This window comes from Capsella rubella, unplaced genomic scaffold (genome assembly GCF_000375325.1).
Source record: "Capsella rubella cultivar Monte Gargano unplaced genomic scaffold, Caprub1_0 scaffold_1, whole genome shotgun sequence".
In the NCBI taxonomy this organism is placed as follows: domain Eukaryota; kingdom Viridiplantae; phylum Streptophyta; class Magnoliopsida; order Brassicales; family Brassicaceae; genus Capsella; species Capsella rubella.
Window position 1 is genome coordinate 2,143,446 of NW_006238923.1, and position 16,184 is coordinate 2,159,629.

Genomic DNA, 16,184 nt, shown 5'->3' on the forward strand with positions numbered 1-16,184 from the left:
TAGAAAATACACCAAACTCGTCCAAGCAAAGGTAACAACCAAACTAAGGTTGATACTCTCTTCTTCTTCTTATTTACTCTTCTTGTCTGAATTCGAAAACCGAGAACCAAACACACAAGATCTAAATCCTTTCATCCTTTTTACTTTGTAATAAATCAAGTTCTCTTCTAGTTCTTGAGAGAGAGAATCATCATAATACATGTATGTTGTAAGATCCAACGTTGAAGTAAAGTAAAGCAAGCCGTGGCCCGTGAGTTCATTCCATCATATCAGTTTCGTGGTTGTTGATTGATTTCTCCCCCATCCTCTCTCTGTCTTGAGCCAACCGATAATGGTTTATTACACAAACTGATTTGCTTCATTCTAGGATAACGATAAAAAAAAAAAGTCAGAAGAGTGTTTCACTGTTACGTTAAACAACATAATTTTTTTTAAAAACTTAAATAAATTTTTTTTTTATATAAATTTTTTAAATAGTTTAAATTGTGGAAAATTTTAATACGACTTAAAATTTACTTTATTCAGTCGGTTTGGACGAACCGATCAGTTTGTTTGTAATCGGTTTGTTGTAATTATAACATGAACTAAACCCTAAATCGGGTTCGTAAAATCTCTCTCCTCTCCCCGTCTCCTTGCTCGCTCCTTCTTCTTCCTCAATCGACTCGGATTCTCTCTTCCCCCTATACATACATATATTCTCAAATTTCTGCCTAGTCTTCGTATTCTTCACCATCGAAGTTCCATCACGTCTTCTGTGGTTTAGGTATTGTTCGATTTTAGATAATTTCCTACTTCTTTGATTATTATTATTATTATTTTTTTTGTTTCGATACATCTGCTTGACTTTTGAATTTAAACTTCGAAGGATTTGAAGAAATGTTCTATCTCAGCGAGCTCGAACATTCACTAAGAGTGCCTCCGCATCTACTTAACCTCCCACTCGAAGATGCCATTAAGTCAGTGCTTCAGAATGTGTTCTTGGACAAGGTTTGCTCATTGCCCCCTTTGTCTATTCTTGTATGTTCCACTGTCTGCTTGTTTTAGACACACACTGGCTAATTTTATCAAAGTGGATATGTGTTGTTGTTAAAGGTTTTAGTAGATTTAGGGCTTTGTGTATCTGTTTACGACATTAAATCAATTGAAGGAGGGATTGTTTTACCCGGTGATGGTGCTGCCACTTATAAGGTATTTTCAAATCACGGATCTTTTCTCATCTCTCTCCCTTTTATCTGATCAATTTGGTCTTTTTTGCTCTTTCTCTTCTTCTGGAATGCTTTGTTGTGTTGTTAATTTTTTGTTTGTCTTGTGATTTTAGGTAGTTTTTAGAATTGTTGTCTTTCGTCCATTTGTTGGTGAGGTCATCGCTGCAAAGTTCAAAGAATCTGACACCAATGGTTTGCGCTGTGAGTACTATAGTTTACCAAATTCCCTGGAAGAGTTGTAATGTTGTGCACTATCTACATCTTGTTACTCTAATGCGTTGTTAGTCTCTCTTTGGTATTGGCTACTTATAAGACAGCTTATGCTTTGAAATTTATGGCTGTTGTTAATCTTTGAAATTTATGCTTTGGCAGTAACACTTGGATTCTTTGAGGACATTTATGTGCCAGTTCCACTTATACCGACACCTAACCGCTGTGAGCCTGACCCTTATAACAGGTAAAGGAAATTTGTGTCCTGCACTTCATGGAATATTTATAGCTCTTCAACTATGAGTAGGATCTTGTACCTGCATACATCTGTATATTTCACTGGATCACAGATTTTTTAGTGTTTTTTGGTTAACAGGAAGCAAATGAGATGGGTGTGGGTATTTGAAGGACAAGAGTATATTATCGATGATTCCTGTCAGGTTAACTTTTGGTTCCTCAGTTGCTCTTTTAAAGTCTAAACTTTCGAAAATGGTCTCTTGTGTAACGTAGCATTGGAAATGGCAGATCAAGTTTCGAGTTGAGGGCATCAGCTATCCATCAGTTCCAATTGAGCGAGCAGAGGATGCAAAGCCTTTTGCTCCTATGGTGATCACAGTAAGTTTCATTCTCAAAGACTTCCCCAGTTGTATTTTGCATAATAATAACAAGACCACGTAGGTTGTATTTGTTTTGGTTGTCCCCTTTTTGGTCCAGTAATCAATGAATGTTGTGAATTGTGCAGGGGAATATAGATGATGACGGTTTAGGTCTTGTTTCTTGGTGGGATTCTTTTGACGAGCTTGAATAAGAGTGAGAGTCTGAGACACCGAGTCTATGCATATATATATATATATATATATATCAGATGATTCCTCCTCCAATTTTGATGAAAACTACAAATCTCTGCAAACTAGTTTATTTGTTTCCCTGTAATGTGAAAAAACAGTGATGCAAAAGTAGAATTACAAAAAGAAATATTATGATGGATGATGGAGTTGGGTGAGAAGAAGATGGATGTCAGGAGCGTGGTGATCCTCTGCACGGATGCGATCAGGTTGAATCCAACGGCCATCAGTGTTCTTGACCATTCCTTTATTAGCGTCTTGGCGCCAATAAGGAGGTACCATGAAATGGTCTTTCAAAAAATCAGATGCTTTGTTCACTAACGCTGGATCTCTCCCACTTGATAACACAAATCTCTGTCCTTTCCCATGATACCTGTATTTTCTTTCTCCTCAATTTCATTTGCCAGAAACATTTTATACACTCTCCATATCCAGAGTCGTCAAGTCATTTTATTATTAATATTGTGCTCCAAAGTCACGTAAACATAAGAAGAAAAAAAAAAGTCACGTAAACATCAAAGCACAACTCTCTTTATCCACACACTAAAGCAGTGACACGTATATCAGGTTGACTAAGATCATTAATTAACTCCTATCCTAAAGTCCACACCCGCATTTTTGTGAAGCAATTTTATTTTTAAGATCATACTGTATTAATTACAAGGTCGTTGGAAAATGTGAAATTATCAAAACTCAAAAGATACACTGAGACTTTGTCTCCTAAAGAAAAAAAAAAAAAAAGAGAGTCCGAAGTTTCTGTCCAACTTCTCTCTAATTATCAGCTGATTTTTATTTTTGTGTGTTAAAGAACATTTCTTTAAAATCTTACTATCTATATAACTGATCTTTAAACCAAAATTAGTAATAAGTGATTGTATTTTTAAAATGTCAGATTATTATTACTTTTGAAGTAAAAAAGGAAAGAAGAAGAAAAGACTGACCCGTCGAGGAGATGGAGGAGAGCTTCCAAGTTATGAGCAGTTGAAAGATCAACGGTAGGCTTAAGGAACGGCGAGTTCTGATGATCCAACGGCAGCTTCTCTCCCACGTGGCAGTAACACCACGGCAATCCTCCCGCCAATTTCATTAGCGCGTGTGGCGCACTCTCGTTCAGAAACAGTCCCGGCGATTTGGCCACCACGTCGTGCTCGTTCACCACCCTCAGCACCTTCACTCCCAATCCCTCTATCCTCTCCTTGAATCGGATGTTCCCTACGCGCGGTCCTCCGTACGTGAACGCCGTCACGGGTATCACTTTTCCTTTCCTAGTTCTGTTCAGACCCATCTCCGCCACGTCGTACGCGCTTAGCACTGCCAATGCGCCGCCGAGGCTGTGTCCTGTCACGGTGATGCTCAGATCTTCTCCTTCCTCGTCTCCGTACCTCTCCACCAGCCGCTTCACTTCCGTCAGAATCTGCTCGCGCGCCGAGAATTTCGAGAACTTGCAGGACGTGTCTTTGTCAGTGTAGAGATCGAGGAACCCGGATTCGACTTTGACGGCCGGGTCTGGGCACCGGATTCCGTTTCCGGATACCGGTTTGAGGAAATCCTTGAGATCCGCTATCCACTCGAGCCGCGTGACGGTTCCTCTCCATGCGATCGCGATATCACGGCGTCCGAGTCGAGGGCGCGAGGCTTCTTCGTCGTCGGAAACCGCCACGTATCCCATCCAATTGGCGTTCTTGCTCCACACCTTGGACCATCTCGATTTCGAGAAGAAGTTCGGGAGGTTGATGTTCGACGTCGCGTAGAGATAACGCGCCACCTCGTAGCCGGAATCGATTATCCCGAGGGATTCGAAGAGGTGACGGCGCGTGAACCTGCAGCTCCCGCAGTACCTTGAAAATGGATCGAAGTCGAAGGCGTCGTAACAGGCCTGGGCCATTTCCCCGTACCGGATAAGCTCGGATCGCAGAACCGGGTCCATGGGATCCAATAACCCGGCCCAATTATCTTCCCCTTGGATCTTCCGCCACGTGTCTCTCAAACTCTTGGATTCTTTCGCATCGCTGTCCCGCCGGCGAATATGCTCCGCAGTGGTCAGCTCATAGCTTTCAGGCTCGACCCTTGAAGATACAGAAGCCTCATCGTTGGTTCTTGAGATAGCCCTCATCGTCTGAAAAGTAGTAATATGAGTAGAGTGAGGTTTAAGAGAAAGAGAGTGCTGAGTTTTTTGGTTGATAGGATGAGGAAGACGAAGGTAATGGTGGGAGGGAATGGTCGCCATTGTTGAAAGCTTGATTGATGACTTTCAGAGAGTCGTAACGATAATTTAATTGCACCCTCCTTTTATACGTGTGTAAACAAACAAAACAATCATATAAAAATCATGCTCATGCAACATGCGTATGTAATGTACAGGATCATTTTCACATTAGTACAGATACGTTGAACTTAACATACAATAATTTATTAATACACTGTCCTACACTCAACATCTATTTCTGTTTCTTGTCATTATATCCTCTCGTTGCATTACATCATTCATCTATATCACGAAATTAAGACCGAAATTTATCTCCAATCACATCACAGAGAAAACATAATAATAAAAGAAGAAGATGACGCATTTGTGGAATGGAATGAGAATGTGATCGAAGAAAAAATCTCAAAGATGCTTTTTAATATTCCATCTATTAATAATAAGTTAATGTTTTATTATGACTTCTATCCATCACCGTTATTTGGTACAATTGCTAACCCAGAATACAAACACCTTTAGCACATATATGGGTCTCTCTTTTGCCTCCAAACTAATCACACCTTAAGCACAAGGATCACTCATTTGCCTCCGGTTAATCTTACGGCCTCTGAATAATTCTAAAAGTGAGCACGTTCTCAGATTGGAATATTGGGTACTATTTCTCATTACAGATTATTTACTCGGCCCGAGTGGTTGCAAGTGGGTCCTCATTGCACATTGGTTCACCAAAAACTCCAGGGCCCTGTTATTCTCAATATCGGCAGCACAAATCAAAGGTCCAAAAGCATAAATTCAATGGACTCTCTTTTTACTTTTTAGCAACTAGTAGGAGGATCGTTGAGACAGCAAGTTTCGGTCTCATCGAATCTTACCGACCGGGAACATTTTCATTGAATTGTGATCTCTGTCTCTCTCTTTCAAATTAGGCGTTGTACGTACAAGGCAAGTATAACCAATCACTAGATTTATGCGAGTGTCCTTAGCCAACCAAGTAAACCAAGAAGGCCAACATCAAGTACCCGTGATTTCTTCTCAAGCCCTAACAATCAAACCACGAAAGTGAGTGTTTCTTCTGCACATAGGTAATCAACCAGTCTATTCAACATATTGTAAAAATATGCCTTTTCTCACCAATATCAGCAGCTACCCGATGAGCACACATCACTCCTGAAAATGCCACAGCTATAACTCCCTGACCAGGAAAGCAGCTATCCCCCACGCAGTATAGACCATCAATAGCCTATTATTTCGTCAAACCATTCTTTCATTAGCCAAACCATTCACCAGCAGAACTATCCTAATCCTGATGTTAGCTATCTCTATATCATTCGTTGGCTTACCGTTGTATTGAACGGCATGCCTAATAAACCTTTTGGGGTTCCTCTCGGCATTGGCCCATAAGTTCCCTTATCCCTAGCAAGAAATCGTCTGTGTGTCCTTGGTGTTCCCACCTGCCTCAAAAAACGTTTAGATAGACAGGCTAAATACCAAATAAGGCATAGGCTTGCTCTCATGCACCTCAGGTTCAGATGTATTATATCATGCAGACCTACTAATACAATGTCCATGGCAAATCGTAGGGGGATTAAAGAACAATCCTAACCTCTTTAAACGTAATAGATGAACTGAGCCCTGGAAACAGCTTTTTCTCTAGCCTCTGTATTATCCTAGCTGCCACTTCTTCCTTTTTTGCTTCATACTCTTTTGGAGGGAGTCCCTAATACCGAAAATTGGATGAAAAATAAGTCATAAGAAATGGGCATAGCAACGCCAATTCTAGATGACGTTTCTCATGCTGAGAACAAATTGCAATTAAAACTAGTAGCTCCACTAATAGATATATATTTCATGCTTAGTCTCACCCCTCTAAAATCAGCCTTACCTCCCAATCCTCAATTGAGGAAGTTGTAAATATGTGAAGTATATGTCGACCATCTGGAGCCAAAGATGGATCAAGAATGGTTGGAATGCTAAGGAAAATACTACCATAAGGCTCCTCTAGATTCTTCCAATCGTCCTACATATGCAACAAGAGAACAAAGTTGCAATTGAATACTTCCAAATCAGCCAAGGAAATAGATCTTATTAGTAACTAACAAACCTCTAGCACAAAATGATGGCAATCTGTATCTGGAGGGAGAACCTTTGCTTTAACACCCATGTGGATTGAAAGAAATGATGGAGCCTTGACATAGACTTTCTGGAAATTTTCTTCTTCTTTTGGAAGTTTTTCTCCTTTTAAAAGCTTCCCTAAAGCAACAACAATACAAGTTGAAGTATTCTTACAACAGAAAACACCTATTTAACAGTTACATAAGCCATTGGTAATAATAAGCCATTGTTTCTCTTACCAAATGTATCCCATCTTGTAGCATTTGAAATTATTGTTTTGGCGAAAATTTCTCTTCCATCTGCTAGCCTAACACCGACCTGAAAGTTCAAGTCCAGCAAAAGATTTCATAACCAAAAAGGAATGCCAAAGAGTCAAAGGAAAAGTATAACTTTAGTACGACTCATACAGACTTACAGCCTTTCCATCATCAAGTATTATGCTTTTCACATTAGCTTTGTAGAGTATGTCACTGCCCTGATCAACAAGTCCTTCTGCCAAAGACTTGGCAATCCCACCAACGCCACCAACCGGGTAGTTAATTCCTCCGTAGTGCCTGTCACATAAAACCTGTCCTTGAACATGTAAGAAAAGAAAAGAACCAAAATAGAAACACGAGTAGACACTTAGTGGCAAAAGAAGACTCCTACCATACTTGCATTGATCATTGGCGTCTGTAGAGCATTGACTGTGCTCACAATGAAACACTGCAGGCAAATATGAAGGGTGATAACTATGCTACGTTCTGATTATAAAATTTGGTTAAAGAAACTTGTCAAGATTCAGAAAAGAAAAAAATGCTCACCTCTGCATCAATGAAAGACAATAGCTGAGGATCCTTTATGTACTTCCGAGCTATGGCCCCAGCATTTTGCGGCAAATAATAAGCTATACAACACAGAAAATAACAAAACAAGATTCATGTCAGTATATTTTGCTGCGTGTATCAGTGCAGACGTATATGCTCTCGTAGCAATCAATTATAAGACACACATCAAACATGATTTAGGAGTCCAAATTCTTTCCAGAAGATATAGATGAATACCGAGTGTTAAGCATTCAAGCGGTTTCTGAAAGAACTGTCCAAAAAGGTAAATAGGCTCTTCTAGTGACTTAAGCTCCAGGGAGTTCAATGAGTTGAAGATCTGTTCAAGTTGTAAAATATATAAATATATAGCACAACAACACTCGTGAAAAGTTCAAAAGAAAGCACATCAGACCTTCCAGCAGTCGCCATAGAATCCAAGGATCCCTTCCTTTTCGTGGGGAAACTTGCTGGTAAGTTCAGCGATGAAGTCATCGTATTCTCTATGGATACGAACAGAGAGATCATTGGGAAGATGGAAATGGACAGTGGTAGGATCAGGTATAACCTCCATCTTGCGGCCAACTGCCTTCAACGCCTGAGTAATCAAGTTCAGGTTCCCCTGTTCCCTTCAAATGAAACCAAGTACTTCAACTTAGTACAAAACAAGTGACTCTCTCTACTTGTGTTCAATACTAGTGATATCATAACTTCTTGAATGGAAAAGAAACAAACCAACCTTATCGCTGAAACCAAACATCACAGAAGAGCCAACATCAAAAGTATATCCCTCTCTTTCGTAATAGCCAGAGCTCCCACCAGGAATCAAATACTTCTCCAGAACTAAAACCCTAGCTTCTTTGACAGCTAGCTGAGTCGCAGCAACCAACCCTCCAATCCCAGAGCCGATGACAATGGCGTCGTACACACTCTCGCCTCCTCTTCTTTCATCTCTCTCCGTCCTTTCTACTGTACCAACCGCACTTGAAGAAACAGAATTCACCGTAACCTTAGGCTGCTTCGTCTTCCGATTCTCAAAAACTCGAACATGAAACCCTAAATTCGAAGAACCCAGTTTGTAACACCCGAAATTCGAGGTCTTCAACGCGGAGAAGGAGGAACTACGATGACCACACTCTACGGGACTTTGAAAACACAGATTCATGGTAGCTAAGTTCGTCGTCTTCACTAGATTGTAAAACTTGGATATTCCCAAAACCAAGAGAAAGCAAAATCAAATCAGCAGCAACATCAGCTAGATTAGGCAAACAGGTTTTATCCAAATTCGGAGATTATTTCCATCATATGAAAAATTAAAATTAAAAAAATGATTGGTAAAGGATTGAACCCGCACTAGTGGGAAACTACAAAAAACAAAATAAGCTAATCTACTACGGACAAGACTATACAAACAACTTTGTTTTTTTCGATAGTATTAAAAATCTTAGCCGTTAACATTGTTATAACAGGGATTATTAACCGTTCGATTGTCCTATTTCTATTAGATTTATTTGTAAACTCTCAGTCGTTGATTCTCTCATCAGATTAAATATGGCGCGAAAGAAACGATTGAAAAAAGCTCGGTCTAAATTTTGTGGTGAATCTGATTCTCAACTCCATTATCCGCATTCTTCATCTTCAGTTTACTGTTCTCAGTTTGGTTAACATTTGTTGACAAGCTTTGCACAAAAGAAACACCAACGTGAATTCATCACGGCTAGAAAGCTGTGGTTTTTTTTGGTTTTGCCTTTTTAAGACCCAACCAAGTTTGAATAGCTATGAAAAGTAGAATGCAAGTGGTTTTTGTTTGGTTTGGTTTGGTCCACCAAGATTCCATATGTCCAATAGAATCTGCAGAAATCAAATGAATTGGTCCAAAAAGCATCAAGCATCTATCTATTAATTCAACTTCAAATAGACACTCTCTTTTTAGCAACTAGCAGGAGGATCGTTAATTAAGACCGCATCTTTGTACCTTCGTGGTCCTTAATAATCAATCAAAACAAAAGGCTGCCGAAGAAAAGGTTCGGTCTCATCGAATCATCTTGTTCATATATTAAAGTTGTTTTAATAGAGACTTAGGGGGGAGGGGAACATTTTCAACGTATCTTTTTGTGATCTCTGTATGTGGATTCTCATTCTTCCTCGCTCATGTTATAAATAGCACGCGACTCAAGCAACTAGACTCTCAAGCAACTCCTTTCAATCCATTCTTCTTCCCCTTTATTCAAGAAAATGGACAAAGTTATGAGAATGTCTTCCGAAAAAGGGGTCGTTATATTCAGCAAGAGCTCCTGTTGTTTGTCCTACGCGGTTCAAGTTCTCTTCCAAGATCTCGGGGTTAGCCCTAAGATTCACGAGATCGATAAGGACCCTGAATGCCGAGAGATCGAGAAGGCTTTAATGAGACTAGGGTGTTCAAAGCCGGTCCCAGCCGTCTTTATAGGTGGCAAGCTCGTTGGTTCGACCAACGAAGTTATGTCCATGCACCTTAGCAGCTCGCTTGTTCCCCTAGTGAAGCCATATCTATGTTAAACAACAAAGGTGACTCTAAGGATTTACTTATGATATTAATTAATTAATTAGCTACGGGAATGTAATTCAATAAGGAACAAGGTTGAGCCAAATCTTTGTAATCTGTTTTTTTTAGTATTATTATTTGGTCGTGTGTGACTTGGGAAAGCGTACTTATAATTGCAAGATTTTACATATTAATTCCGCGGTAGAAACTTTTTATTCTATTCTGATGGTAATACATATTGTTCATTCATATGCAACCTCCATTATGATCCAAGTCAAAGCACAAAATAATCAGAATAGCTACATAATAACTCACATAACCAGACAAATTAACTTCTCTGCAACATATATCACTGGTTTTTTCTGTACAAAAACACACTAAGTAATAATACAAAGAAACATTGTAAGTTGTCTAGAAAGTTGCTATCTAGGTGAAACGGAGGGAGCAACTCCACTGACGAGGTCAGAGCCAGAGACATCCATTGATGAATAAGGAAGCTTCATGATTGAAGAATCCGATGACGCTGATGGATGCGTCATTGTCTCAGACATATCCGCTGTTTTGGCTACCTGAGATTCCGGCATCAGTCCCCATATGATTTCCAGTTCTCTTACAACTTCCGCCATTGAAGGCCTTGCATCCGTCTCCTCTCTGCAGCATCCCAGCGCTAAAGTTGCAAACTTTTCAAGGCATTCAGCTGGAACCGAGCTCATTCTCTTATCCACGGCTGACAGTATCGAACCAGACTCATATGCAATGTTGATCTGAAAGAAACAACCATTCCAATTAATTCCAGGTAATGTCACGAAGAGAATGCAAGCTCTTAACATGTAATCAACATTACCTCACGAACTATGTTCTTGCCATGTGTGATTGGCTGCATTCCTGTTAATAGCTCTAAGAACACTACACCTAGACTATATACGTCGCTTTTGTCTGTCAATTGATGAGTCAAGAAATATTCCGGGTCAAGGTAACCCTGCAAGTCAAAAATATAATTCTCAGTCATGATATGATAAACAATTTTTACAGAAGCAACACAGGATTGAGAACATACCGGAGTTCCTTTTACAACAGTAGACACGTGATGAGGTGAGATGCCTTCCATATCAGGCACTGGGGCAAGTCTTGAGAGTCCAAAATCTGCAACCTTTGCAGTGAATCTGGAATCCAACAATATATTGCTTGCTTTGATATCTCGATGAAATATCGGAGGATCAGCTTCTGTGTGTAAATACAATATTCCCTTGGCCGAACCTAAAGCAATCCGTAGTCTCATAGCAAAGTCTAGAGGCTCTTTCAATTTAACTGCCAAAACACAAATTTGTATATCAATCGTAACACGTTTTATTCACGAGGAATAGATACCATGAGACCAGGAAATTAACAGAACACAAAATCATCTATGCTGCTTATATTTCATATGCAAAGACATCCACATTAAGAAAAGTGGGCAGTCTTTCCTGATCCACATAGAGAACAAGCAGCACTATAGATGATTCAGTGAAGAAGCAGAACATACCTGAAATGTTGTCTCGCAAAGTACCATTTTCCATGTACTCATAAACCAGCATCTGCCCGCGTAGCAATACAAGCAATAAGAGAAACATATAAAGATTTTGGACCTCAAGCAGAAGAGCGTTTTGGAAATCAGTACCTGTTCTCCTTCTTCATCGCAGAATCCAAGCAAAGAAACAAGGTTTCTATGATGCAATCTCGATAACAATTCAATTTCAGTAAGGAACTCCCTCTCCCCCTGCAATGATCCCTCTTGTGCTCTTTTAATTGCCACAACCGTTCCACTGCTAAGGGTGCCTTTGTAGACCTTTCCATAACCTCCTTGCCCAATTTGAGTAGAACTATTAAAATTGTCCGTAGCCAGAGCCAGCTCAGCATAACTGAAGCTCTTTACACCTTCAATTTTCAAAGAAGCTTTGGAAGCTGCACATGGATGAATAGAAATTGTAATACCAAAACCAAAAACAACATATGACCACTACTAATACACAATTCCGATAAATAATATACTCCGAAACATAGTGGCGTCCACAATAAAATGCTTACATCGCTTTCTTCTAGCAACCGCATTGTATCCTTTCATACGCTTCCTCATAATGATAAGGGCAATAATAGCGGTTAGCGTAACTGCAACAGCAGCTGAACCAAGAACAATTCCCGCAACTGCACCCTTACTTAAACCAGATGACGAAGCTGAAGGAAACACTACAAAACAAATAAAAAAAACATGACAGTCAAACACAAAGCTCAACTATGCAAAAGTTGTATCAATTTGTTTACTTGTACTCTAACCAAGTTTTGGATTGAAATAAATATCAGAGGACGAATACTCTGCTACTAACCATCTCTGTAGACATCTAACAATGTGAAATTCATAAGCTCATAAGGACCAAACAGATCTTCGTCTCGGATATTCCATCCAGTGAACATGGCCCTTATCCGCCGAACCTCGCTGCGGTTAAATATGAAGGAATTGTTGGCATTTGAACCAAAAACAGGAAAGAACTTCAAGTACATTCGAAGTCTAGGTCCTTTTTGCCACTGGAATGAGTCAAGGCGCAGCTGATACAGATTCAAACCAAGACCAGAGGTGATATATTGCTGAAATTCGGATTTGTAAGGAAGAAAATCTGAGAAACCAGGACTTTTCAACCGATATCCAACAAGTAGAGGAGCAGCACAAAAGCACCGTCTAAGAGGTTCTGGTGAAAATTCATAAGGGGGTGGGCAGTCAGAACAAGTCGTAGAAGAAGAATTGGTTGGACCCTGATTATTGTCTTCCTCAGTTAGAGGTCCACATAAACGAAGCAGATTTCCATCTGAGCATAACGGATTCCCCTGAAGCCTGGAAAACAAACAACGTCAAATGATACAAGAAAAATGAACAGTAATCTGAGGGAAGGAAGGAGTTTATTACAATTTAGAATGAGCAAACAAAAAAGAAGATGTTATGTACATCATTTAGTAGCTAGAATGATATGCAAAGCACAATAAGTATGCATGGGCACCTAATAAAGAGAAATAGGAAAGCGCAGAAGCAAACCATATGGTCACATTTGGGCGAAGGTCGGATCTGCCAGAAATATTTGAAAACCTATTGTTCCGCAGATCCCTGAAAAAAACATAAAGGAACTGACAGACATCAAGAGATGATATAAAGAAAGTTGGAACATGCTGGTAGGTAAAAGGAAAAGAGATATGATTGTTATTGTTACAGTCATACACAATAATAGTCTCGGTTGAGTTCAGCTCTCTTTCTTGCCATATTCTAGAGGGAATCGAACCACTTAGATCATTGTTTGCAAGCGACCTGTCACATTAGGTAGAAAAATTAAAAAAACCATCATACATATTCATTAAAAAATGATAGAAACAACAACAGTATCTCAGAAACTAAAAAGCTCAATACACCAATCAAACACACTTACAACTTTTGAAGCCGTGGAAGGCCTGAGAAATTTGTTGGAATGGTTCCAGTTAGGTTGTTATCGGACAGATCGCTGTAGTATTTTCATCAGAAGATAACAAAGTTAGAAGCACATCATTTCCAACCAAAAAATAAAAATAAAGAATACTAATCACAATGCATATCGCGGATTAAAACAAAGGCAAGAATTATGTAAAGCACTAAAAGTTTACATGGTTGTGATACTATCAGAGAGCTTCCCTGTAGGTATAGATCCATTTAACTGATTTCGACTTAGGTCCCTGGAATTCATGTCGAACGATTAGAAACAGATGATATTAATTTGCCAAGGTAGTTGCAGGATTATATAAGGAAGCGGCTACATAAGTTGAAAGACTTACAAATAACCAAGTTTCGGGATACTGCTGAGATCAGGCACTGGCCCTTGCAAGCTGCAGTTCCTAAGACTCCTGCCCGTGGACAGATAGAAAATATGCATTGGTTAGCATAGCATAGAATGCATGCTCATATATCTTTAGAATGCTTTATCCTAATTAGCTCAGAATACTGTTGATTGCCATCTCGAGAGCTTAAGATATGCACAGATTAGTTCAAATCCAATGCATGACTCTCAACCAGAATTGTCGAATGCATTAAAAGAGGATGACAATTCGTCCAGCCTCACACTTCAGTGACTTTGAGTTCAAGATACATTGTGAAACTTAAACTTACATCTTCAAAAGTTTAGACATGTTTCCATAAGATTGCGGAATTGTAGTCCCATCAAAGTGATTGTTGTCTAATTGTCTGCCAAAATAAACACGAGGAAAAAGGTGAAAAAGAAAAGAATAAATACATGGTTCACCAGTCCGTATGGTGAGAGGACCAAGGAAATTGAAAAAAAAATCGTGACATGAACTTACAGGATAAGCAAATTTGGCATGTTTGATAACTCAGGAGGAAGATAGCCTGATAAGTTGTTGTTGTCAAGAAGGCTGTAAGAAAAATAAGTAGTGTTCATAAAATTTAAATAGGTAAAGCGTGTGTAGCATGCTACAGACTTAGAACCTGAGATAAGGTATAAAACATAACATTTATCAAATAAGATCATTTAAGCCTGTTAATGCTACCAACTCACATGTGAACAATTGATGGTAGGCTTCCAAGCTCAGGTGGTATCTGCCCGCTAATTGAATTATTGTTCATGTGACTGGGAAAAGATAAGATGGAGAAAAAAAAGGCAGTAAATGTAACATATTCAGGAATTACAATTAGCAAAACAGCAATGAATAACTGAACACATGATTAAAGAACTCACAAGTGCTTTGTTTTATTTAAGTTTGCAAACGATTTGGGTAGTGGTCCTGATATACGGTTTTCATCAATCTGTATTCTGTCCAAGTTTGGAAGAAACCCAAGCTCCTCGGGTAAGTTTCCAGTTAAGAGATTTCCATTCAAGAGCCTGGAAAAGGATAGTAGCACACCAAGTTAGAAGCCAAGCAAATGTAAACCAAGACTAAAAAAATAAGGCAGGGAAGTAAACAAGAAGAAACTCGAAGACTTACAAGAGTTTTAAAGACTTGATATTCCCAATTTCCTTTGGTATACTTCCGGTGATCTTGTTCCACATGAAACTCCTGGCATTAGAGGACAAAGAAAGTTATTCATCACTGAATACATCATTGGGTAAATGTATCGTATTCCTTAAAACACGTACAGGATGGTAAGACGAGTCAACCGGCCAAGCTCCGGGGACAAGTTTCCTGAGAGGTTCATACTGAACAATTGCCTTCAAGTAAAAAAAAAAGAAAGAAAGCAAGCTACTCAAAACAAGTCTCAAGCAAGACAAATGCTCAAGAATTGTGTTTTTTAAAAAGGAGCAAGGGTGAAGAAGACAATACAGTTCGCTGATATGAAGATAACCATCATCAAGAGAGGAATTGAAGCAGACAACACCAGTCCAATTCGAATTGCACGGGTCTCCATGCTTCCAATTTCTCAATCTATGAACGGGATCGTTCAGACTGTCTTTGATCACTCGCAAAGCCCTCACTGAATCCATAAAAAAAAAAAACACATCAACGATCAGTACCAAATCAGCTGAACACAAATTGGTTGAAGAAGATCCAACCCAGAGAGAAGGCAGATTAGAAGAAGAGGAAACCTTCGACGGGATTGGTGATGTCGTCTTGAGCAAAAGTAGAAGACGAGCAACAAAGGAAGAAGACGAAAAGCAGAGGAAGGAGACAAGAGACATGGTTGGGAAACATATCGAGAGAGGAAACAGAGGAGACCCAGGAAAACAAACAAAAGAGAGAGAGAGAGAGAGAGAAAGAGAGAGTTAAAAGGAAAAGGAGACGAACAAGTAAGATAGTGAAGAAGAGAAAGAAAGAGGGAAGTGGTTCGAGTTCGGTGGGAGCATTGAAGAGTGGTGATACGACATTTTCTTTGTTTGACAATTTCAGGCAGTAGTGGATGAGACCGACGGAGCGTCATCAAAAATGTAACTTTCGCCGCCGCCATTACTGCACCTTCTTCTTCTTCTTCCGTAAAAAAAAACCATTACTTAGCTTTATTTTCCTTTCTTTAATCATTAATCATTCCTTCTAATCTATGACCTGTCCTTTGACCTTTCTATCCTTTTTCCTTTTTTTAATGTCAGTAGGTAAATTTACCAAGTGCGATGAATTTTACAGATATTTAATTTTGTAAATAAAGTATGTATAATATACAAGAGAAAAGTACAAGGGTGGTACTTACGCGTATTTTTGGTCTCCACGACCACGGATACTAGAAGTCACAAAATTTTACAGACGACTTTTATTGGAAAAATGGTTAACTCATTTCATTTCTAAGAGCGC

At 39.3% G+C, this 16,184-nt stretch overlaps 5 protein-coding genes across 5 annotated transcripts; 2 read left to right on the forward strand and 3 right to left on the reverse strand.

Annotated features, from left to right (window-relative positions):
• The first annotated feature begins 620 nt into the window (after positions 1 to 620).
• On the forward strand, positions 621 to 2,458 carry LOC17898265 (DNA-directed RNA polymerase III subunit RPC8). The gene is made up of 9 exons (XM_006305853.2): positions 621 to 763; positions 866 to 987; positions 1,093 to 1,188; positions 1,319 to 1,406; positions 1,578 to 1,662; positions 1,792 to 1,855; positions 1,941 to 2,030; positions 2,158 to 2,225; positions 2,362 to 2,458. Exons 2-8 carry the CDS (start codon positions 877 to 879, stop codon positions 2,221 to 2,223), a joined length of 600 nt encoding a protein of 199 aa, XP_006305915.1. The 5' UTR covers positions 621 to 763; positions 866 to 876; the 3' UTR covers positions 2,224 to 2,225; positions 2,362 to 2,458.
• LOC17899572 (phospholipase A1-Igamma1, chloroplastic) lies at positions 2,316 to 4,667 on the reverse strand. The gene is made up of 2 exons (XM_006307222.2): positions 3,202 to 4,667; positions 2,316 to 2,633 (listed from the first exon to the last, which is right to left on the reverse strand). Exons 1-2 carry the CDS (start codon positions 4,485 to 4,487, stop codon positions 2,393 to 2,395), a joined length of 1,527 nt encoding a protein of 508 aa, XP_006307284.1. The 5' UTR covers positions 4,488 to 4,667; the 3' UTR covers positions 2,316 to 2,392.
• Positions 4,668 to 4,875: 208 nt separating this feature from the next.
• On the reverse strand, positions 4,876 to 8,682 carry LOC17899122 (prolycopene isomerase, chloroplastic). Its single transcript, XM_006306989.2, has 13 exons — positions 8,118 to 8,682; positions 7,794 to 8,000; positions 7,619 to 7,718; positions 7,379 to 7,461; positions 7,224 to 7,280; positions 6,991 to 7,143; positions 6,815 to 6,893; positions 6,565 to 6,713; positions 6,346 to 6,480; positions 6,067 to 6,180; positions 5,804 to 5,914; positions 5,595 to 5,703; positions 4,876 to 5,502 (listed from the first exon to the last, which is right to left on the reverse strand). The coding sequence occupies exons 1-13, from the start codon at positions 8,541 to 8,543 to the stop codon at positions 5,429 to 5,431; spliced, it is 1,797 nt and encodes a 598-aa protein (XP_006307051.1). The 5' UTR covers positions 8,544 to 8,682; the 3' UTR covers positions 4,876 to 5,428.
• Positions 8,683 to 9,368: 686 nt separating this feature from the next.
• On the forward strand, positions 9,369 to 10,119 carry LOC17899391 (monothiol glutaredoxin-S11). The gene has a single exon (XM_006304520.2). The coding sequence runs from the start codon at positions 9,614 to 9,616 to the stop codon at positions 9,911 to 9,913; it is 300 nt and encodes a 99-aa protein (XP_006304582.1). The 5' UTR covers positions 9,369 to 9,613; the 3' UTR covers positions 9,914 to 10,119.
• Positions 10,120 to 10,135: 16 nt separating this feature from the next.
• LOC17897239 (probable LRR receptor-like serine/threonine-protein kinase At1g06840) lies at positions 10,136 to 15,876 on the reverse strand. The gene is made up of 20 exons (XM_006306637.2): positions 15,488 to 15,876; positions 15,225 to 15,375; positions 15,041 to 15,112; positions 14,889 to 14,960; positions 14,642 to 14,785; positions 14,462 to 14,533; positions 14,247 to 14,318; positions 14,056 to 14,130; positions 13,725 to 13,793; positions 13,557 to 13,625; positions 13,346 to 13,417; positions 13,141 to 13,227; positions 12,961 to 13,029; positions 12,260 to 12,762; positions 11,964 to 12,122; positions 11,557 to 11,840; positions 11,422 to 11,473; positions 10,957 to 11,207; positions 10,744 to 10,878; positions 10,136 to 10,663 (listed from the first exon to the last, which is right to left on the reverse strand). The coding sequence occupies exons 1-20, from the start codon at positions 15,591 to 15,593 to the stop codon at positions 10,322 to 10,324; spliced, it is 2,856 nt and encodes a 951-aa protein (XP_006306699.1). The 5' UTR covers positions 15,594 to 15,876; the 3' UTR covers positions 10,136 to 10,321.
• Positions 15,877 to 16,184: the final 308 nt, after the last annotated feature.

Excerpts from the sequence above, each read along its gene's own strand:
- LOC17899122 (XM_006306989.2), bottom strand. The coding sequence starts at position 8,543 with ATGAATCTGTGTTTTCAAAGTCCCGTAGAGTGTGGTCATCGTAGTTCC. Across the intron at positions 6,714-6,814 it reads TACAAGATGGGATACATTTG|GGAAGCTTTTAAAAGGAGAA; the intron begins GTAAGAGAAACA and ends TTGTTGCTTTAG. Across the intron at positions 5,704-5,803 it reads GCATGCCGTTCAATACAACG|GCTATTGATGGTCTATACTG; the intron begins GTAAGCCAACGA and ends ACGAAATAATAG.
- LOC17897239 (XM_006306637.2), bottom strand. The coding sequence starts at position 15,593 with ATGTTTCCCAACCATGTCTCTTGTCTCCTTCCTCTGCTTTTCGTCTTC. Across the intron at positions 12,763-12,960 it reads CGCCCAAATGTGACCATATG|GCTTCAGGGGAATCCGTTAT; the intron begins GTTTGCTTCTGC and ends TTTGTTTTCCAG. Across the intron at positions 11,208-11,421 it reads TTTGCGAGACAACATTTCAG|TTAAATTGAAAGAGCCTCTA; the intron begins GTATGTTCTGCT and ends GTGTTTTGGCAG.
- LOC17899391 (XM_006304520.2), top strand. The coding sequence starts at position 9,614 with ATGGACAAAGTTATGAGAATGTCTTCCGAAAAAGGGGTCGTTATATTC.
- LOC17899572 (XM_006307222.2), bottom strand. The coding sequence starts at position 4,487 with ATGGCGACCATTCCCTCCCACCATTACCTTCGTCTTCCTCATCCTATC. Across the intron at positions 2,634-3,201 it reads CTCCTCCATCTCCTCGACGG|GTATCATGGGAAAGGACAGA; the intron begins GTCAGTCTTTTC and ends AAGAAAATACAG.
- LOC17898265 (XM_006305853.2), top strand. The coding sequence starts at position 877 with ATGTTCTATCTCAGCGAGCTCGAACATTCACTAAGAGTGCCTCCGCAT. Across the intron at positions 1,189-1,318 it reads ATGGTGCTGCCACTTATAAG|GTAGTTTTTAGAATTGTTGT; the intron begins GTATTTTCAAAT and ends TTGTGATTTTAG. Across the intron at positions 1,407-1,577 it reads TGACACCAATGGTTTGCGCT|TAACACTTGGATTCTTTGAG; the intron begins GTGAGTACTATA and ends ATGCTTTGGCAG.